The sequence below is a fragment of the Agelaius phoeniceus genome, chromosome 4, assembly GCF_051311805.1.
Source record: "Agelaius phoeniceus isolate bAgePho1 chromosome 4, bAgePho1.hap1, whole genome shotgun sequence".
Lineage (NCBI taxonomy): Eukaryota > Metazoa > Chordata > Aves > Passeriformes > Icteridae > Agelaius > Agelaius phoeniceus.
In genome coordinates this window covers 16,869,139-16,892,943 of record NC_135268.1, presented here as the reverse complement: position 1 = coordinate 16,892,943, position 23,805 = coordinate 16,869,139, and the positions used below count along the sequence as shown (strand labels likewise).

The 23,805-nt window shown below is 39.9% G+C and overlaps 1 protein-coding gene across 1 annotated transcript in view; it reads right to left on the bottom strand.

Moving 5' to 3' along the window:
* SLC10A7 (solute carrier family 10 member 7) overlaps positions 1-23,805 on the bottom strand; it is a 140,079-nt gene that overhangs the window by 4,611 nt on the left and 111,663 nt on the right. The window contains exons 8-11 of the mRNA XM_054633107.2: positions 21,818-21,983; positions 18,861-18,912; positions 17,262-17,335; positions 2,354-2,499 (exon numbers count right to left, since the gene is read on the bottom strand). Coding sequence (XP_054489082.2) covers positions 2,354-2,499; positions 17,262-17,335; positions 18,861-18,912; positions 21,818-21,983 — 438 coding nt within the window. The remainder of the gene's footprint in view (positions 1-2,353; positions 2,500-17,261; positions 17,336-18,860; positions 18,913-21,817; positions 21,984-23,805) is intronic.

Here is a 23,805-nt window from a genome sequence, read left to right as displayed (position 1 = left end):
AAATTTCGAACCTCTGTTTTTCTGAAGGAAGTCTTTTGGGTGAAGAGCCCTGACAGACTGGCATTTGTCTGACTTCTTGTTTCCAGCAGGTTGGCTAAACAAGGAATTTTCAGTCTGAGAGATGCCTGATGGGGCTTCTTATTATAGATATTAACCTTTAATATTGTACACTTAAAGCTTGTAAGCACTGCTTGAAAATCACTCCAGCACAAATGTAAACCCTTAAAAAAAAACCCCAAACCTTTAAAAATAAATGGGATATATTCCCCTCAGAAACACCAGCATTTAACTATTGTTAAATCCAGCCCTTGGAGATTAGACTTTTGGATATTATTCAGCAAGAGACTTTGGAGAGAGAGACATCATTCCACACTTTGTTTGGGGAAACAATTTTTTAACTTTGTAGTTTGGCAGATTCTGCTGCCATATTTACAAAGTAGAAATACCTTAGTGTAGATGAACCTCTAAATATTTAAATTCAATTTCATACAACCCGATCACATGTACTATCATAATTAAGTAAGAATGTCACTGCAGTTGAGTACTGTGACTGGATAACTGCCTCCCCCTGCAAGAGAGATGCCAAAATGAAGCCAAGGTGTTTGTAGAAAATAAACATCAAGGGTGATGATGACATGTTTATTTTCAAAGCAGGAGACCATTATCCAGTCACAACATTCACTTCTATTATACTTATTGCAACTGTACCAGAGCCAACCTCATTGATTTTTTTCAAAGAGTAATTAAAATAACATTTGTGAATAATACAGAAGACCAACTGAAGAAACTGCAGCAATAGAACAATCCCCCAAAACAACAATCCCCCAAAGTGGTTCTACAGTGGCATTACAGTCTGCTTAGCACAGGAGGTTTATTTGATGCTTAATGAATAAGAAACTAGTGCTGGTGAACTGTAAATCTCTCCAGTACTGCTTGACTGTTCTGATGCTCTGTTTAAAGGCTGTTTTAATTTGCAGCAGCTGACAGCAGCCCCTAAAGGCCATTACTGCCCTGAGAATCAGGGAGGTCTGGATGAGCTCCAGTCCCACTCCTGACATGCTGAAGAGAAGTCAGCATTGCAGGGACTGTTCTGTCACCAGCAGCACAAACTTTAGGCTTTCTTTCTACAGGAATAGCATGGAATTTTCTTTACATTACCGGTAAAGTCTCCTGATAATTTCTGATTAAAAGAAAAAACATAATTTTCAGACTGATGGATAATTGCCACTGGATCCTCAGATTTTCATTTTCAGATACTCAGACCAGTATATATTAATTAGGTCTGATTTCTGAACACAGTTTCTGAAAACTGAGAGTTTTCCTGCTTTTCACAGTTCAGATAACACATGAAAATCACTGATTTGGGATTTTAGCATTCAAGATAGCAAGGCTACTTTAGTGGTGTGAAGCTGTAAAATGACAGCCACTGGGTTTTGCTGAAAATTGGAATTATGAGTGTTGGCAATAAAATTTCTCCACTGCTAAGTGGAGAATGCAGGGTGCTGATGGAGCTGGGCTTCCCACAGTAGTTCTCACCAAAAATGGCTGCCAAAGGTTGCTTCAGTTGCTGCAGCTTCTTGATCTTTATTATCTCAGAACATTAAAAGACAGCATTAAATTCGATTTCATGGACTAGCTTTTGCAGGGTGGTTATTCTGAGAACCTGACTAAAGCCACTGCAATCATTTTACATAGATCACAGAATGGCTGTCAGATGCCAATACCTTCAATTTGTACTGAAATAAGCATAATTTGAATCAGTGATGTTGATTCCAAACCCTCTAGGTTATAGTCTATAATCCTACAAGTTATCCCATGCCTTAATTTTGGCATGAAATGGGATGACCCAGACTGCTGTGGACTTCTTGCTATTGTAAAGGGTGACACAAATGGGGGGGAAGGGGAAAAAAAGTTTTCATCTTGCTTCAATCCAGTTCAGAAAGTGTCCTTATTTTACCTCATTTCCCCAGCTCCCATGCCAGCCAAGATATCTTTGTCACTTCTCCATAAAGGAGATCCAAAGCTGTGATTATTAGTCAGCTAATGGATGGAGACATTCTTATGGGGCATATTCTGAATTCGTAATTTGAATGAATTTGTAACTTGAATTAACTGTAGAGGTCTAACTTCATGCTTTGAACTTTTTCAGAGTCTCTTCAATCCCCTTTTCAAGCAAGATAAAGTTCTGCACTTTTATTTTGATACTGCTGTGATTCTCACTGTTGTAGAGGAAACAAAGAAATAGAAAAATCCCAACCATAGAAGGAACCCCAGGGAGTTTTAGGACATGTGTTTTGGTATTTTTCCCCTCACAGTACACTTGCCATTATAAATCAAATCCAGCAATCCTTACCTTTTGCCTAGAAACCATCCAGGATTTTATTGTTGGTACCAACAGACTGCCAAGAAGGATCTGAGCAGGATGATAGATGAGCAAAGGGACGGAAATTAAGGACAGGTATTCATAACCTGCAAATACTATCTTCAGCATGGGAATCCCTGCAGGCAGAAAAACAGGAGACAGACTCTCACCTCAGACTTTGAGCTCCAGATAAAAGCAAAGCATTTTATATTGCACTGACATTTCACAATAAAAAAAAAAATCCCAAAGAGTTGAAATGTTTTATATATTAAAAATCCAACCCAAATGAGCAAGAACATGAATACAAAAAATTCACGGCAGAGAAAGTTCTGTGGCAGAAAGGGTGGAGTAGGGAATGCCATAAAAGATCTTTTCTAATGATGCTAATATTGCAGTAAATGAAAACTGCTGCTGAAGACTTGATATACAGTACATTCTGCTATAGCATGACTGTTCAGTTGCTGACCACAGTTCTGTACTGCTTCTTTACTATCTCCACTCACTGGGCTGTTCTGTGTTCACATGATTGTCCTGCATCCAACCTGCCCAACTCCTGCTTGTAACCTTTGCAACCATTCTTTGGTCTGTTCACCACTGGAGGAGGGTCATGTTTTGCTTGAACATTCCCTCCAGTTGGTGAGCATCCAAATGAGAGCCTTCCCTGCTTTGACTGATCCATGAGACACAAAAGATTTAGTCAGCTGGGTGAGCAATGTGAAGTGATCCTGCCCACAAAGAGTTAGCAGCAGCTGGAGTACAGAAGTTGCTAGATGCTGGAAGAAGTGTGTGCTAAGACCTAGAGATGGGCCATTTTTTCCAAGAGCAGGAATTTGCATTTTTCCAAGAGCAGGAATTCAGCAGTGCTAATTCTATCAGATATCTCCATGCACAATCTTCCTGCTTGACGATGTGATATGTAAAAATAAGTTTATTCACTTCTGCAGTAATGAAACCAATTATGTCTACTTTGAACATATTACTGTTCAAAATTATCTGTTTAAATCTTGGAACTTTGCTAGCATGCTCCACAAAGTGCAGGTGTGGACAAAACCTGCAACCAGCTCTGTCTTGCCTGACCAGATATTTGCACAGCTGCCAACAAGAGCAGCTGTGATTCCTCAGGAGCCTCCTGAGAATGCACCTTATTTTCTCTCTCTATTTTCTCTCTCATCTTAAATGTCACTCTAGGAGTCCTCTGCCAGCACCAACCTTGACATGAAGCAGACTGCACATGCTTTTCACAGAGCTCATCTGAGTGTCTCACAGAATCACAGAGTGCTTTGGGTTGGAAGGGACCTCAAGGACCATCTTGTTCCAGCCCCTTACCACAGAGACACCTTCCACCACACCAGGTTGCTCCAATCCCCATCCAGCCTGGCTCTGCCTTGTCTCCTTTCTCAGCAATGACAAAACATTGAGCTTTGTGCCACATACACATTTGCATTATATTTATATTACACAGGCCTGTAATTTACCTCAAATGCCCATCATACTGTTTTTGTAAACAGATAAAGGTTTTATTGCCTGTTTCCACATCTCAAATTGACCCTCATGGGTCCTTTTCTATTTTCTAATCACAAAAAAATACACTAGAGTCCCAAGCTATAAACATGCTGTATTTCTGTTTTTAAGACAGTACCTGGTGTTTTGGTAGTGCAATTTCATCCACAGATCCAAAAACATTTTAGAAAGCTGAAGAGGGCTCCTACAGAGAATCAGAAACACTACAATGACTAGCCTAAGATCACACAGAAACTAATGGCACAGATGTGAACAGAATGCATCCAAAGTGACTGAGACATGCTTTAGATAACTGTACATTTTCTGAAAGAAATAAAAGAAATTCCAGCTTAAAAGGTAAATTCTCTAGAGGAAAACTATTTCTGTAAACTAGGAAAAGAAAATTAAAGTTGTCAAATAGAAATACAAAGTACTACAATTAGCGTGACAATATAATTAGATCACTAGGTAGAAAGAGGTTCTTAATTCACAGCTTGTTTAAATACATGTCACAACAACAGGTTCCTGGAAGCCGCTAATGTGCAATTAAAGTTCCTATTATTTACCAGGAAATGCTAACTGATGAAAAGAAGAAATAGTAATAATTTTTGCAGGTAAGGACTAGTCTAATGGAAAGAAAAGAAACCCAACCTCGTTGCCTTTTCATGCACTTTCTGATCTTTATAATTCCAACTTTGCCAGTATGCAACTCTCTCAGAAAATATTTCGTGACAGCGATCCCCATAGTGTAGTCCCAAATGCTTGTGTCAGTAACATTACCACAAAGCTAAACTAAACAGCATGAGTGTTATTTATTTTTTAAAATGCCATCTAAACTTTTTAGTAGCAATATGTAGTAGCTGCAAGCATCAGTATGACTGCTAATGTTTTCCAAACATATAAACCCCATGCAAATATCTAATTAGGGAAAACATGCTCTAATAGTTACTTCTACCTCTTTTAAAATAAAACACAAAAACAACTACATTTTTCTCATATATATATATATATGTATATAAGTATACATATATAAACACTTGGGAGAAAAAACAAACACTGAAGGCTCATGCCAAAAAACACTTCTTCATGCTGCTGTGGTTTATGGAGTTACAAGCTTCCAGCAGTCTGGTTCAACTCTCTGCCAAAGACCCTCACTCACTAAATATCACGAGACCTGAATAACAAAGTTGTCTTCTGTGCTTTGGTGCTAAGTTGGTCAGCTTTGCTCAAAGTGGGGGTTTAACAAGCTTCCCATCTTCCTCCAAGGACAGGAGTGGGATGAGACAGCAGCACCCCACCTGACTAGAACTACAGAGAGCTGCAGCAGAAGGGAGAAGAACCAAAGATTGTTCTACAGGTATTCCTTTCAAACAAGATCATTGGTATTCCCAGCTTTTTACCCCAGATTTTCCTCTTCCCCTTTGTTTGGATATGTTTCTCCTACCAGTGCTCCCCCATGTTCCCTTCTTCCTCCTTGCTCTTTGGTCCTGGTGTTCAGAGGCTCTTTTTCAGTTTGTATTTTCTCCCTTCCTCCTTTTCCCTCCTCCACTCCCATGCTTTCAGCCTCCAAGGCTTTGCTTCCCAAGACCTTTGATTCTGGTCATTGCAGCCATGTAAGTTTTGGGTATTTCCACTAAAATCACTCAGCTCCACGAAGGGCAGGGGCACCAACATCACAGTCCCACTGCAGCTGAGAGAAGTCAGGTCTGTGACAGGGAAAGTTTTCTCCCTTTTTTGTGTCCTCACTCAGCTCTTCTTTTTCCACATTAAGCACTTTGCAAACCTGAGGAAAGCAAAGGAAACTGTTTATCCTTGACCTTCAACAGCAGCAAGGAAGAGTGAGAGCGCTGCTCTTGCAGCTTCCATTGCTCCAGGGTGTTCCAGCTTGGCTCCAAGGCTGTAGATTATCAGCCCTGGCCAAAGGCCACTGCTTCTTTAATAACCTGATCAACTGAGAGCTACTTAATCCTTCCCCCAGTCTGCACCCAGTATAGCCTCCCACATCCTCCCCTTTCCCCTTTGCTATTTTCACATTTCCTAAAAGGCCCATGAAAATATTATGCTGCACTTCACTACATTTAGTTAACTGTAAAATAATAATAATAAAAAAACCTAAAAGATTTGAAGGTATTTTAAAGATAATTTAAATATAGGACTCTTTTCATCTAGCTATCACTGCAGTAATATAAATGAAGCAAATTAATTTTAATGCTCCAAGGTTCTGATTCTGTGTCACTGTCACTGACAGGATCCAACTAGACTTTATGAGATGGCATTTGACTTTATGGAAGTGAGCACTATGCACGCATTTACAATTTTACAGGGACTTTAAGCTGTCATGCTGAAAAATGTTTATAAAACATTAATCAAAAAATGCCTCTTTAATACAATGCATTGTCTGAAAGATGTTAGAAGGCACATATTGTAAATGGATTCTTTTTCTGACTAAAGTAATTTCTACCAAAAGCCTTTCCCCACTGCTATACAAGTACACAGTGTGGAGAGATAAAGAGCACTTTCTCAGCACATTACTACCTGATCCAAACACTTGGGAAATCACTAATGTACAGCATGCCATATTTCCATGTCACACATGACACATTTGTCTAAAATTACCCAACAGAGTTTGACATTGCAGCATATTCCTTAGCAGAGCTTTCAACTGACATCTGCCAAGTAAGAACTTCAAGTTGGAGCTTTCTTCTTCTAACAAGCAAGTAAGAGTTTTCTTTTATCCTATACCCATGATGGAAATGATAAAACAATAAGCACTGGAAATCAGGGGTTTTTTTCTATTTTAATATGTTTATTTTATGCTTGCTGGATGTGTAAGCTCCCCTTAAAGCACTGTTTCATCATTTGCTGTTTTCTATCACATTGCAATGGGTTCAGAGAACTTAATAGAACATTTTTATTACCACTGAAACACAGGCCATTATCTCTCACACCCAAAGCAGAATTATTGCTAGTGCTCTACTTCCATACTTCACTGCATAGGTTTTTTTCCCTTCAATGTCTTCATAACAAACAATTTATCCTAAACCTTTATTGCCTACATTACTGAAACACATTCCACATCACAAAATGCTGCAGCATTTCTTCTCAGGAAAAGAGATTTGGGGCAAAACAGTGAGGTCATCCTAGGGCTATGGAACCATCAGCCAATCAGGATGCCAAAGAACCCTCACAATGAGGCAGTGGACATACTTGGAAGAAAAGCTTTAGCCTCTGAATTTTTACCTCTCCCTTGTACTTGTGAATGCATTTCAGAACTCTCAATTGCTACAATCTTCAAGTGCAATCCACAAAATGAATCAAGTGCATGATAGTAGCTTCTCTGATGCTCTCCACGCCACTCTCTTACTGAAGGATCCTCTCAGGTATTGATGTGAAAGGAGCATTATTGGTCCAACAGCTATTTCTTTTTTCATCTGAGAAAAGGCCTGTAAAGAGGGGCTTATATTGTGCTGAACCTCTCCCAGGCTGCCAGAGCAGGGAGGATCTGAATTTATGCTGCAAAGACAGAGCCAAACGAGCACCTGAAATTTGACTGCCAAGTTTCAGAACAGCTCTGCTTGGAGCCCAGTGGGTGCATGGTGGGAAGGGCTGGTAAGGTTCAGCCAGTGCCCAATTTAGAGGATTAGAAAAGAATTGTTCATGCAGAGAGCTGCCAGAACAGCAAGATACTGCTCATCTCACTCGAAAACTTTCTGAAGGGTTTCCCTGTTTCTTCCCAGGCAAATCATTGCTGTGGTTAGTTTTGAGGAGACAGAAGGTCACACACTATGCCTGTCCTCAGTGAAGCCAAACCAGGGATAGATGTTTCTTGCCCTTGTCCAGACTGTGCTATGACACACTGAGATCATGATAGAAAAAGATGCTTTTGACAAATTAACTGGATTCTTTTTCCTACATCCATGCCCTCTCCAAAGCATACCCTGAATTCAAGTTAAATGCTTTTCCCTAAGGACCAGTTTCTTTCAGGTATTGGAATAGCTAAATGATACCTGACAACCTCTAACAATGTTAATATTTGTTGGCTACTGAGTATTCCCATTCCAGCCAAAGAAAGCACCTTCCAATGTAATATGAGATCACATTACATTGCAGGGAGAATTGTGCCCTCTTGCCCACATACATGCTGTATGAAGAAGATTCACGCCTAAAATGTTCTCAGGGAAAAAAAGAAATTTTTTTTCAGTATGTTTCCATATTTCAGGTCAGTAACAAGTGTAATGGAAAGCAAAAAGCAGGCTCATGAAGTGGTACAAACAAACATCAGAGGGGGAGATTACACAAGGGACTGTGGGATGTTAAGAGGCTCTGGAAGAACTGCAGGGGAAAACTGCAAAATGGAGGCTGTCCTCGCTCAGTTTGGAGGTGTGGACCCTAATCTTCAAAAACATTTTCCTCTCTTTGGGAAAGAACAATCCCCTCACATTACATTAAATGATTTACCTCTTTGCAGGGCTAGAATTACTGGGAAGGTTCTGCCCTTAGTCAGTGATGTGGCCACATAGTAGCCATACACTTCTGTGGGATGCAAGAATTTATGCTATGTTAGAAGAGACTGGACTGGTACAATATTTAAGTAAAGGAGGAAGAGGAAGAGAAATTAATGAGAAAGAGGATTTTCCTTTTGCTGTAACTCTTAACAAGAATTCAAAAAAAGAAGAAAACCTAATATGCTTTGAATGCTTTTGCTCATTATTTTTCTTCAGGTAACTGGCCCACTATACTCATACAGAAATCAGTAATTCAGGTGCAATGTAAATACAGCTACCAGGGAACAGCACATCTTAATACTATCGAAGTTTTAAGGAAATAAAACTGCAAAAGCTGGGAGGAAAAGAAAGAAAGTACAGTTTGTCTGTTTCTGGGGCTTCAATGGGTGCATTCAGATTGGAAGTGATGTTTAATGAACAGCACAGGCAATCTTCCCAGCTGCTAACAATGAAACATTTAACACCAGCAACTGAATACTGGTGCCTGAGACTCCAGAACATCTCCACCTGGCTGACAATATGGTGGTAGGAATCAGTTAACAGGGAATTCAGGAATTATTTGAACACCCTAAGTCATTTTTCATATGTGCCTTATTCTTAATTTGGCACCACAATGTGGATGTAGCAATGCTGTAAGCCCACACTCACACTTCAGTGCTTTTCTTATTGCTTGGTTATCAGCTCATTCTTCATACACACACCCCCTACTCAAAGCACCAGCAGCAAATTGATAATGAATTACAAATTTGCTATCAATAACTAAGCTACAAAGCTAAAATTAATAGAATTTAAAACCCTTTTTAGAGGTTTAGTACAGGAAACCTACTAATGAAAGGAATTCTGGACAAAGAGATGGACAAGAAACCTAAATCCACAAAGCTGAGATTTGATTGATTCCTTCCTTGAACACTACTGCCTTTCCACACACAGCTGAGGCTAAGATTTCACAGTATTAAAGTTTTTTGATTATATAGATTTTGATTATATAGATTTATCTACACATATTGTTAAGAAAAAACCTATAAAAACATGTTTTATAAATTTTCTTATTATGTTTGTAAAGACAGGCAGGAAAGGTTTATGCTCCAACCTGTTTTATACTAATTTTTTAAAGCTTTTTCTCCACCTGTAACCTTGATTCAAAGGAAAACATGATACACAAATTCATCATAAATAGTAAGCCAGGAAAACCCTTCTTTTCATAAAGGAAAAACCTATAATTTTTCCTTTATTAATCTAATTTCTGTAGCCAAATAAAGAATACATGAGGCCAGAAAATCTTACTGTTCCATTTGGGAAGGCATTGTGAGAAAACAGCTCCCTACACCATGAAATCCTATGGGACACTATCTCATATTGTAGAACTCTGTGGATAGGGTTATGTGCTGGCAGTGCTCATGGCAGCTTTTAGAGCTGAATCCCTGCTCCAGACTCCCAAACTCTTCTGCAAGAGGAGATTTCCAGATTTCACTGCTGCTGTTGATTTCTCACATCTTTGCACCCACTGCTTTAGAAGTGTCTGGAGTCAGCAGCTCAGACTGGCTGCCAGAAGGTGCACTGAGAGAGCAAATGTAGATACAACTCTCTCAGGGAGACTCAACATCATCTTCAATAGTCACCAGCTTTAGTATGGGTGACACTCGTAGCCTCTGCCAGCTTGAGGTAAAAAAAAAAGGCAACTTGAGTCATGTCCAAACATGGATCTTCCCAAGGGTAACCTGTCAGCTGTCTGATGAATATCATGCAGTTTCTTAAAGTAGATAAATTAACTTTAACTGTTTTAGGTGGGGAGGGAGAGCTCCTGTGTCATTATCATTTTACAGATGGATATGTGTGTTTACTTTTTTTTATTTCATTATAAAGAGGTATGAGCTTGGTGTCATTAAAAACCTGCAATCTGGTTTTTAGTGTCTGATCCAATTATGTGTGCTTCTGGAAAGACACACAACCAAATAAATAATTGGAGAGGTGCAACTCTGAAATGACAATTGTTATTCATCGATCCCTTTCTGCAAGTCGAGATTGAGAGATGTAAACTTCAAGTGAATGAGATCTCCTGGGAGAGATCCTTCAGTTCAAACACAGTAAACAACTGTTGTCCTCTGATGCACATTTTAGTACTGCTGCAGGCAAACTTTCTAAATATTAATAAAAAACCTATACAGATGAAAAGGAAGCCCTGGGAGCTGGTACAGAATTTCTTGCCACATTCTAGGTCTAATCAAAGAAACATATGTTTCAGGTCAGAAAGGAAAGGAGATTCCCTAATTTGCTGTAGTATTTCCCTTTCTAGAATCACTGAGTGGTCAAATTTGACTAAACTGCAACAGATTAAATGTACTAGATTGTGACAGTTGTTGAAAAAACCAAGGGAGAGCCAGGTATTCTGTGCCCAAAAGCCACCATGACTCACTGGATTATGCCATTTCCTACTGTCAGACTGGTCTGCCAGCACATTTCCCTGCAAAGTTAAGACCCAGGGATGCCCTGCTCCAAAGGAGGCAAACAGGGGCAAGCCACATATGAGCAATGAGAGAAAATAAGATTGATGCTCTGACACAATCTCAGTGACCACAGCCTACCCAAAACTGTCAGTTTGACTTCCTGGGCAAGACAGTGATTGGTGTGTGCAAGCAGGAAACACTCACCCTATCCCCAGTTACAGAAATCTTCTGCTTATATTTCAGTTTGCTAATATTCTGATATAGATAAACATCCCTGTATAAAACCTTGTATTAGATATTCCCAGATATACATGGTTTTGCAGCTGCACTGGAAATAGGTAACAGCCTTTCCCAGGCATTTTTTGAGGTCTGCTCAGAGAGAAGACATGAAAGGGACTTGGTGATAACCTGACTGATAACACTGGTGGGTAAGAACCAAATGTTGGCTCTAGAAGACTGCCAAGCTAAGAAATGTGACTCACCTGCCTGCAAAAGAAAGATGCTAACATAAGAAAAGTGCAGTAGATCAAGATGCTTCTGTTCTCACCACTGTCATCTCATGTAACACAAATCCCTTGGTTCTTATTTTTCCAGAGACAGAGAGAAGAATCACAGAGCTGAGGAAAAAGCCCAGACAATAACCTGCTATTCCTTCCAAAGCAAATGCTGGGCAAAGACTGAAGTGATGAGAAAAAGATTCCATTTTGGCCCAAAGAATCACCAAAACATAAAAGTATCAAAACTTAAAAAAGGTTCTAGCAGTCACTAAGCCCACTCCTGAGGGATCTCAGAAGCAGAAATGGGAGAATTCCTAACTCTCTGGGCAGCAGTGAGGGGTCCAGACACAGCCTTTAGAAGACCCTCATTCTTTGAAGCATTCTCCTCTCATCAGCTTCCCTTCTGCCCAAGGGACAGCACCCACCAGCTCCAGGCAGAGGAGTAGCTGGACCATTTTTACTTACATCACCCTATCAGATACCTGGGGAAGGAATGAGACTAAAAGCCTGTAAAAGTTATAAATGCAAATTCAAGCACTACCAACACCAAGAGGTATGACAGGATGTGGTAAAGTCTCCTGTCCAACACTCATGGGAAAATTCTGAAGGTAAAAAACAGCATCAAAAGTCTTACTCTTGAAAACTTTCAGAGAGCAATTAACCAGGATTATTTTCTATATCTTTATGTGAAAGGCAGAGGACCTTGATGAATAACTGCCTTAGAGGAAAGTTCTCTGCCAGGAGCAGAGAAAAACCACTACACTCCAAAAATACCACAGAATAGCCTCAGTACTCGCTTAGGGCAACACACATGATTTTGCCATCTTACCTTTCTATTACAGAATGATTAAGAGATGTCTCCTTTTTAAAATCACCCACCTTTTATCTTAGCACAAGTTAGAACATTTTAGCATCTTTCTATTTCAAGGAGAAAGGTGATTATCACTTCACAATAAAAAGAATCTACAATGGATTAGTACAGCATCTCAATATATTATTTATCCTGGAAAACCTTATCAGGTGATATCTGAAGAAAGCATGACAGAAAACTATAGATACCTGGGAGCAGATTGGAGCTATCTGTCAGCATGATGCCCTCTGTCCCACTGTGCAGCTGGGCAGCTCGGGGGAAGGCACAGGCTGATTAATCCACAGCCTGGATGATCCCCTCACAGACATTCCCCTCTGAATCTACTGCTGCACCACAGCAGGCTTCTAGGAATTGTTCAAGTACAGGACATTGCTCAAGTACTTGAGCAGTAAGAAACTGAGTATTTAAAAAATAAATTTGAATTAAATTAAAACAAGACAAAAGTAAGTTGGTGTTTTGGCTTTTATTTCTAGAATGAACTGTATTCTTGCCTGAAAGTATTTGGTAGGCTAGAAACTTTGATTGTATTGAAGGGCTTCATGGTGAGAGAACTGCTACGTTGCTGAATCCAAATGAGGAAAAATACATCCTCCATCACAAACAGTATCCCAATCTTATTATTAGGTAGGGTTAATTTTGCTGTTTTGTTTTATCAATCTGCTGTTAATCATACCTCCAATATTAATATTTGCCCTTGTGGTAGCCAAAATAGGTAACAGAACTTTGATTTTTGCTGATAAAACAATTTTACATAGTAAATACCACAAATTAAAGCAAATATATATTTTTGACAATCCTGAATTTTCCTTTCAGAGTTGTAACTTCTAGCTAGCAATTCACTCTCTGAAAAAAAATCAAATAACGTTCTGTATTTGGCTGCAACTTTTGTGTAAGTGCAAGCAACAACTGCAGTATTTTTTTAAATGAGCCACAGTGATAGCTTTGCACTTCCTTGAGGCCTCTTCTCTTCTCACTGAATGAACTCCAGGGAATGGCATCATGTCGGGCTTTCCAGATGGATTATGTGAAGCCATAGCTCAATGTCATTTTCAATAGCAAGGCTCATAATTAAAGGTCAAATAGTCACTTCATCTGCAATCAATCAATAGAAGAAGTACTAATACTAAGTACTAATCAATCAATGGCAAATGCACTAATAAAAGCCATGCATCAAATGTCTGCATATGTGTGTGCTCACATGTACCATGCATATATGTGAGCAGGGAGAAGGAGAGAAAGGGAACAATGTGGGGGTGAAAATGCCAGAGGCCATTGTAGATACTATATTTATCTTGGCTTCCTTGCAAATTTACATCCTGCTTCACTCTTTAGGTGAAATGCAAATAAACACTGGTTTTGCATGTGTGATGCCCTTTATTCACAACCCTGATGAAGCACCCACCTCTATGCAGAGGTACTGGCTCGTGCTCCCAGCTAAGGAACACAAAGGAACCTACCCTGTGTAATTTGTCCTTACACAAACACACCCTGCACTCTGATCTTTGAGACAAAAAGTGTGTCAACTGTTCTGTCTACAAAATAAGACCCAGCATATGGGAACAGCACTCATCTCCGTGCAGAGCAAGCACTTATTCATGGATGCAACAGTGGAAGTGGCAGTTGGCCTCATGAGCATGCACTGCATGGGAATTAGTTGGTTTCATAATATGGTGTGGGAGAAAGTGACTTACAAAAGTCTTCTCATGCCTTTCCTATTACCACTTCTAAAGCTTTAAAGCTGTCAGCTCTTCTCCCACTTTAGTTGGTGGCATTCTCAGCTCCCCAGGGAATGGGCCAGACATACCTATTTGGAGTTTCACCTGCCAAGCTGAGAGAAATCAGTTTCAAAGTGAAAGTACAAGTGTTGGGGGTCATTTATACACTACCACTGGAATCTTGAAGACAAACAAAGCAGAGCTCCACAACAGATGTGAAATGAGAGCGTGAGCTGCGTTTGTGCTTTCAGGCATTGCAGTGACAGAGGGAGAAGGAAAAGCTCTCTCTACCATAAGCGAGGAGATGATCTCTCATTGCATGGTTTGTAATAAACACCTAAGGACAAGCAGAAATGTGCCAGAACAGCAAAAGAGTAAAGGCCAAAATGCCTGTGTTTGTCTTGTTTCTGCTAAGACCAGGGTGGACAGGGAAAGATTTAAAAGTGCCATTCAGGAACAGCTAATCCTTTAAAACAAATTAGACCTACTCTGCTCCCACATTCAGTGAAGGAAAAAATGCTGCCTGCCCTGGTTAACATATCTGTTTGCATCTTCAGCTCAGGCACATACCCCATCACACCCTGGCTTTGTAAAACCCAATACTTCTTATTTTCACACAGATTTGTTTTTACACAGCTCTACATTATCTGGAGCTGGTACAAACACCAAACAGAATAAAATATCAACAGTCTCAAACTCAGCCAGCTGGAATCTGATACACAGCAGGCACACCTGGACACCCATGGAGCAGGGGTGCACACAAGACCAGCAGGTACTTCAGGCTTACCAAGGACAGGCTCCCAGGGGACTGCCAAAAGGAACATTTCCCCATTCCTCTCCCAGGATGACTGGAAAGCAGTCTGCCCCACAGCTGACAGAACAGTGCACAGCTGAGAAACAGCCCCCCCACAGTACCATGTTCTACTATCTACCTGTTCACTTCAACCTGCACACTTAGACATGGATATCTGGACTAGGGGGAAAAGGAATTTATGGCTGGGGAGAAGCTGCAGGAGTCCTTGAAGTCAAGGTGGCCAAAGTATTTTTGCTGGTGTACTCAGGCAAAGAAAGCTGCAGAATGCAAAAGCTGGCTCATGAGGCTATGCTAATATGAGCAGTAACTTGGAATTGGGAAAATGTGAGCCAAAAGGTCAAGGGAGCTAGGAACCTCAAACTAAGTTTTTCTAAAAAAGAAAATAACATAAAAAATTGAGAGGGTAGTAGCAGAAGAAAAGTGAACTGACTCAGCTGTGTGCACAGCCAGGTCAAGACAGGCTGCATAAGGATGCTTGGTACAGTGAGTAAAAGAAAGGAACAGTCCTCATTTTTTGGGAGGGTGATGGCAAGCCCCTGTAGGACTTAAATATTTAAAAAGGCTTTGTGCTTATCTTCTTAGTGTCATGGCAAGCTGGCAGAAATATGCAAGAGAGCATATATAAAACTATTCTCTCTGAGGAGAGAAGGGGAAACTTGCATATTTGTGCTGTTAAACACGACCAGCTTCTCCAGCCTTTCTTCTGTAGTATCACAGTTGTGCCCTAAGTTCATACACACTTCCAAACAGAAAGCACAGCAGTGTGTTATGACTTATGTGTGCAGCTGCTTTCTACAAATACAAGAGTAACTGTCCTGAACATAAGCTCATTTATTAGTCCAAGCTCAGTTTCATAGCACATTTGGCTGGAAAAGACCAATGTCATTTAATCTATGTTCTGCTCCAAGGCAGGATCAACTCCAGCTATTTAATTCCCATCTGAGGCTTGTCTACAATGATAGGAGATTGAAGACATCAATAGGCAACATATTCCAAAGCTGAACTGTTTTACACTAGACAGGTTTCCCTGATTGTTAGCTTAAATCATCATCACTGTAACAAAGTCCTTCCCTTTACAAAGTCCACTGTGACAGAGTTACTTTCTTCCTTTGCATCAACCTTTTATGCATTTGAAGATCACTGCAGTATTTCAGTTATCTTCCCTCAACAATCCCAACTGCCTCAATCTACCTCTGGGGTCACGTTTTTGAGGTCTGTGATCATTCATGGCACTCTCTTCTCATTTCTTTCCCGTTAGTCCACATAATTTTTGAATCGTGGAGCCCAAAACATTGTGCAAATATCAAAAGCCATAACACTCTCAAGCCACACAACTTTTGCTGCTTCCCTGCAACCCAGAGGACCCTGTGTGAAAGGAAGGTAGGTTAGTTTGGTATGCTATGTATTTGACAAAGCTATGGCACTGTTACTCATTTCCTTGTTCTTCCTACACTTTTAAAATAATTTATTTAATGACTTGGTTCAGTACTGTTCTACAAAATGAAGTTAAAACTCACTGATCTATAATTTCTCGTCCCCTCCTCATTTCCACTGTAAAAAGAGAAATTTTTTTTGGCTTTTCCTTGTCTTCCAGGAACTCCTCCAATTCCCATAGACTTTCAAAGGCACTTGCTAAGAGTTCTGCAGCACAGGCCTGGCTGAAGCAAAGAATCCTGAGGTGAGTTTTGCTCTATCAAACCAACCTGGAAAACATCTAAATCCCAACTTGTTCTTCCCCTGTTTCAGGCTGAGCTCTTACCTTTGTCACTGACACTATCTGTGTGCCTCTTTCACAGATACACTCTTGAAAAGAGTCACATATTCAGTCATATATGCTTTACCAAACATCTGTTTTTATAATCTGAAAACAATCCAGTTGTGTCCTGACTGAACATAATGGATGAAGCAGCAGCAAGTGGCTGTAAGCATTTCTGATTTAACAGAATTTTCTGAATATCCATCAGAACATTCTATTATCACTATGGGGTCATAAGTGACAAATATCTCTATGATGTTTTGATAAATGAATGCCAAGAAATAAAGCTATCCAAAGTATCTGCAGACTTCACCACATACATTTTGCTCATGGTAAGCAAAAGAGCATTGTCTGTTTGTGATTTCTGACTACACTATGTCCCTTGATTTTCCCTTTTACATCCCAGATTTTAGATGTAAGATTTTACTGTCAAACTGGGCAGGTACATCTAGCCATCTCTTCAGAAACAAACCTGAAATTTTAGCAGCATTGGATTAGGCAACAGAACAGAATGAGAACAGAAAGAAAAATACAGCTTCCCACAAATCAGGTGCTCTTACTGTACAAGCACTAACATCTCAGCTGAGAAGATTGTGTTCTCTGCCCTGTAGGAAGCAATAATTTCATCTGTGCAAGAGTATTATTCTACTATTAGTATCACACTGGTAGCAGTACTTGTCACACTAAACCCAAAACCATTTAAGCAGAAAAACCAGCAACTAAACCAATTTTTTTGACAACACAGCAAGGCATGAATGTTACTGTTGTTTGGTTTACAAGCTTATCTCCTGACTTACCCAGGGTGAGGGATTTGTGTGTGGAACAGAAAATGATAGCCACTGTGTCTGCTGGTGTGAAAGTAGAGTTATTCCTACAAAACAAAAGAGTTTTAATAACCTCTGATAGCAAAAACCTTCTTAAAACAGCATCTATCAAAATTATTACTTTGAGGATCCATATACACGTTCCCATCACTTTGATCAGTCTGGTGACAGAAATAATTCCACCCATAAATGAACAGTAGTGCTTGATTTATTTTTTTTTTTAGCAGAATTGTTTCTCTGTTGTGGCAAGCTCTCTAATGAATACACTCCCATGTGAAGGATAGAAATTTTGAAGACATGGTGTGTAGGACACAACTTTATTCCAGCCAAGTTTATTTTGTCAAACATGCAAAAATATCACAGCAGGAGCCACTTGTCTCCACAAAATAAGAGAAAATGACCTATTATTTCTTTTTCTAGTATGGAACAGTAACAAAATGCTCAGTTTGGACAATATATTGAGTCCACACTATAAGGACTTAGCTTCCATTTCAGAGATAAACTACATCTAAGGGTTTAAACACTGGGACTAAGGCCAGGAGGGGTGCAAAAAAGGTATCTAGATATAGAGAGAGATGACTGGCCAATGGATCACTCTTTGCTCCAAATTAGGAGTAATTCTATGAGATTCTAAATATTTACCATACTGAGCTGGTTACTGCTTAAGGTACTTTAGATTCCACAGCTGGGGCACATCTTCCCCCCAGGTTAGGTCTAGCAGTTCAGAAGTTATTTAAAAATGCCTTTTAAGGCTAGGATATGATCTTGTCACAGAGAAATTTTCTTGTGGCACTATAAAAAAGCCAAAGTAGTTCTAAGACACTGTACCCTTCTTTGTGATTCTCCCTTATGGATATTGTTTAATTTATATAAAGCATATGCTTGGAGCCTGCTGCACTGTGACACTCCCCTTTCAGCAGAGTGCTGCTAAACAAATATTCCAGTAAGCCCAAGTGAGAGGACAAATGTGGCTACTCCAACCAGCACCAGTGATGCCCTGAGCCACTGGCTAACACCATTCTTACAGTACTAGTTTTTGAGAAGTGAGTATACAACTGCCCTTCCTGGTAGAAACTTTAAAAAAGGAAAGAAAAAAAAAATCTACCAAACATTAGTTCAGGACAGCTGTCTTTTAAGAATCACCATATAAATGTAGCAAATTTGACATATATAGAGAGGAGTGAATTGCCAGCACAGCAAATGTATCTTGAGATGTAAAAAGTCAAACTGAGTTCTCTCTCTCATATGTCATCAGCATGTCTGCAGGGCAAATTATACCTTCAGTGACATCTGTGCTAATCCATTTTTTTCAGTGGATAAGGTATAGCAGTGATTGATTGAGATTTAACAACTCTGTAATTAACACACAAGAAAGGACAGAATTCAGGTCCTGCTCTCTTAGCCTATGAAACTCTAACAGAGCAAATGCAGTAAGGACAATAGGAAATACCAAAATGAGGTCACCCCTATTCAGAAACCTGCCTTTGCACATTTGCATAAACTTTGTCACCCAAACCAAAGATATTGCACAAAAGAAATATTCAAAGGTTGGGATTCAGCACATTCATTTACCTTGTGGAGAAGAGGAAAGTCAAAAACATGAAGCTCATCTGAACAGAAAATACTGAAAGAGAAACAAGCTAAAATTAGACCACAATTATAAATACTGTGTCCCTGCCTTTTGTTCCCATACTGCAGGGCAGAAATGAGACTGGACCAAGTCTATCCAGAGAAACCCACTGCCAGGCAACCTTGAAAGACTGCCTGGAAGAACAACACAGATCATTATATCCAGGGAAGCCAGAACTAATATTATGGCTGCACAAGTTCTTCCTGGGGTAGATCCTCTGAATCAAGAATTTCTTGACATGATGAGTGGCAGGAAATAGTGCATATGCTGCACATCTCTTTGCACAAGTTTTGCTTATTGGGTTGACAACATAAAATCTGTCAGACATGCTCTGGTTGCTGGGCATTTAGACTTACTATTTTACAGGAGAAAGTGTGTAAGGATGATCCAAATAAATATTCCCAGCCCTGGGTATATTAATCATGATCATTCATGGGGAGAGGAAGAGAAGATCATCATAGAGGTTTGAATTCTCTCTGAGACAAAGGCTAATTCCTGGCTGGGCAGTGTGTGTCAGACATTTCCTTCAAGCTCAGCCAGCTCTGTAAGTGCAGGTGGTTGTGAGCATCCTAAGGGGAGCCCTTCTCTCTGCCAGTTCTGCTGACTCCCTCAGGGGCTCTGGGGGCACAGAGCCCACCCTGGGACTGCAGAGATACAAGGAACAGCCAGTGGCTTCCATGAGTAGCATCAGCCCAGAGCATGGAGAATCCCCACAAGGCTGAAGGAGAGACCCCGTGATGTGCACAGGTCTTTTCTGAGTTTGTGGGTTTTGGGGGAAAGGCTTTTACTTGCAGCACAATCGGGGGTGGGTCCTCTCCCTACTCCTTGCAAAATTTGTGAATGCAGTAAGGCTGACATGCCCCATAGGGCAGTGCAAGTCAAGACAGTGTATTTGATTTTCACCCCAGTTTATAACTGGGAAACATGGCAGGGATATTAGCTATTACCAGTGACATTTTCTATTCTCCTACATACATTTCCTAGAATGCATAAATGTCACCTCAGCATGCACTTAATTCCTCCTTCATGAACTAAAGGAGCAATCCATTGTTCCTGAATTATAATTTTTCTCCAATGAAATACATTAATTTAATATGCACAGAAAAAACCAATCCCTTATTACACATAATTCTGTAAAGCAATAAGCATGTGTTGCTACCAATTATTCCTCGTGAATATTTTGCTGTGGCTAGAATATTAGCATAAAAATTACATAAAAACATTAATCAGCAGAATAACAAACTCAGTTTCTCCTCAAACTCCTCATGCTAATTTCCCTTCCTGGTGTAACACAATACACACATCCAGCTGACACATCCAATGGCGATACAGAAACTTCTGGAATACAATGTGCATACCTATCTCCAAAACTTCCTTGGTTCTTGGTTTTGTAAATATTCCAGAAAAAATCCCTAACCAATTGTTTACTATGTTCCAAGTAGGTCCAATGCCTATGTCAATGTTCTTACTAAGAAATTCCAGTTATGCACACTGGCAATGAACACGTAGATATGACTTTCAGTGTATTCCACAGCAAATGGTACATTTCATTCCACATGGCACAAGTACAGAGTTGTCTTGAAGAGAAATAAAGGCCAAGCAAGGCAGCAGAAGAAAACACTACAGATCAACTGTTCTAGGAAGAGCATGTCTTCTTGAAATAAAAAAGAAACTTTCTTTTTTTCAAAGAAGCAGTCAGCAGAGTACCATAAAATTACTTCATTCTGCGTTTCTCTGCACATTGAGTTGAAAATCTCTGTACCATTCTTTTTTGCTGACAATTTTGCACTGATTTAAGTGCAAGGTCCTTCTTGGGTGCCAGTGCAAAGAAGCATTTATTCCATTTTGAAAAAAGCTCCATAGCATTGCTTCCTACATCTTTGCTTTCAGAATAAAACATTTATATTGTACCATTTATAATTCCATGTACTATTTTACACAGGTATAGCGTTTAGTATAGTTTCATAATCCCAAAAAAAGCCACAATTAGGACAGAATTAGGAGCTGATGCACAAAGGGGAAGGGGCAAATTTCCTACTGGTTTTAGTAGGGGTCAGATTTGTAGAAGATACATTATTTTTATCAGACAGAAGCATATGCAGACACACAACTCAAAGTAGGTGATGGTCTGATCTCTTGAAATCTAACAGTTTTAGAGTATGAGATGTGATTTATACTGAAGCACACTGTAGTTACCTCTCCTCCATGCAAATTGGAACTCCTGTCTGTGGACAGTCTGAGGCAAATGGGAATTCCCTGCTGGGAGAGGAGACAGTGCCTGTACAGCACTGCCTTTCCCTGGGAGGGAGGGATCTGCAGTCATGTTTCCAGCTGATGGCAAGGATACCAGCAGCCTATTCTCACGTGGATGTTATTTAAGGCTGAATGACTTGAGTGCTTCTAAAAGAAACTCAAAGAAATGTGCTCATCCACAGAAACAGATCAACACATTCTAACTCCCAACTAGTTTCTAGGTTTATAATATGCTAAGGAAGAGCAGTTTAAAAATTATAACAGTGCTTCTGAGTAACAGCTCAGTCCCAAATCTTTTGCTGCTGTTTGGAATGAGACATCTGTGTATTTTATGGCTGTTCAATAGCAAAGAAGCCAAAACTAGAATGCCAATAAATGCTTGTAAAGTATTACTATGCCCTTTCAGAAAGGAAGGGCCACAGAGCAACCTCAGGCCCACCTAAATAGCAGGGCTCATTCCTCTCTAAATGCTTACTTGGCCCCCTAAATGCATCCAGTTCCTAAGACGTTTGGCAATCTGGTTTCCTAGATGCTTTAGAAGCTCTAACACCATGCCAGTACCCCCACAGCTCCCCCACTACATGTAGCTCATTACAGACCTGAAACACACACACACAAAAAAAAGAGTCATTAGGGCTGAACTTACTTATGAACACGATTATAATCAAGCTAAATTTATCCAGGTCAATATTTGGATTGGCAAAAGTATCACAGAACGTTGTGTAGATGATCATCAGGAGCACACAGCTGCTGATAGCACCAAATGGAGGCTTCTTCCTTTCAAGCCAGTCCTTGATGTATCTTCGGACAATCTGAAACACAGAAACCAACAGGTTGTCTCTTTTCAGAGATGCAGGGAGCCAAGTTGGGCATCACAAAGTGAATCTGACAGCGGAAAGACACAAAGAGAAGAGAGTAATTTGGATGACGGCCACAGTGGATTTCAAAGCTTCCCTGCCACACAACTCTTCTTCTGGGGAATTTAACATTTGTAGTGCAACTTCCACTGGGCGTCCATAATGAGAGTATATTTTCAAGTGCATTCAAATCCATCCTTAATCATGCCAAATGTTCTTTGCTAGCTGTCACTGAGACATGCCCATTAAGCCTCCCCAAAGTTTATCTCCTCTGCTGATACTAATGGATGTATGTAATTATCACAGTCCCCTTTGCATCAACAGACAATTCCAAGTGCAACTTTGGGAATCTTAAAAATCTGACATCTTCAGGAATTTCATGATGGTAGATAATCGAAAGTGATCCATGGAACATTTTAATATTTAAATAGCTAGCGATGCACCAGAAGTTTTTAATTAAATTATAACTCAAGCTTGAAAAGCAAAAGTGCATGTGTTGTGGGAGTTTAAATAATTCAAACTCTGAATATCTGGAGTTTTTGTAAATCCAAAGACAAATGCCATTTGCACGCTTTTAGAATACCAGAATTAACACATGAAAACAAGGAAACCTACTGTACTTAGCGGAACTTTTGCACTTTCAGGAAACAGAATATGAAGCAGTTTTTCAAGAATTTTTTAGAAACAACTATAAATTTTAAAGCAACCTCAACGTTCAGATTATGCTGAATACCATAGCACTAAGCCTCACCAGATACAATGCATCTATTTTAGTCCTGCCTGGGGAGTCACTTTTAGTTTTTCTGTTTACTTTATATGGTTTGAAAAAACTTTTTAAAGCTTTTATCGTACAGCTGCGACTTGTGTGTTAATTTTTCAGCAATCACATTATCTTGCCTAATTTCTCCTGAGGCCTCCTGATGTTCTCTGTTACCACACTCTTTTGGAAATCACAGCCCAGGATCCTGAAGCACTTCAGCCAGAGGGCTCCAAAGGTGTCTCGTGACCTTCCCCTAGTGGTGCAAACATCACCACCATTGGTTTAATGACACAGAAAATCTTAGAGGTATTCAAGATTAATATCAGGCCATCATCACCTATGCTACCATAGGACCCCTTCACACAACAAATGCCAAAGCCATGGAATCAAGCTGCTCTCAGTTTTCCTCACAGCTCTCAGTTTTCCTCATTGCTTTCCTGGCATGTCTGCAAGCCTCTCAGCAGGGAAGTCCTGGAGCAGCTATCCCAGCCACCACAGCAATGAGACTCCATCAGGGCACACACTAAAACTTTGGCACTTGGGCTTCATGCCAAGCTAAGCAGGTTGAAGATCAGCACTCAGCTCCCAGAACTTGTGGGCTTCCTGCTGATGAAAAATAACAGATTTGCAGGAAAATATCTAAGGGAATGCTCAACGCCCCGGTGAAAACACTGAATTTTAAAATGTCACACTTGCCAGATGTTAAAGAGAGAAAATAACAAAAAATATAAGGCCAGACTTCTGAAAGAGCCTCCACTGGAGCTCCTTCAGCCACTGGGTAGGAATAAGACACTGCACTGATGAAAGAGACAAAAGAAAGTGAAGCCATGCAGAGAGCAATATGAAAGACATATAATGGGAAGTTTAGATGAGTCTAATTCTGAGCAAATTTGGGACTGTAATTATCAGAAGCAAAAAGTAAAGCCTTTCACTTCTAAAGTGAGCAAGTTTTTTTTAATGAAGTTTAAAAAAAATCCTATTATCCCTTAAATTGTCACACTGGGGAAAAAGAAAAAC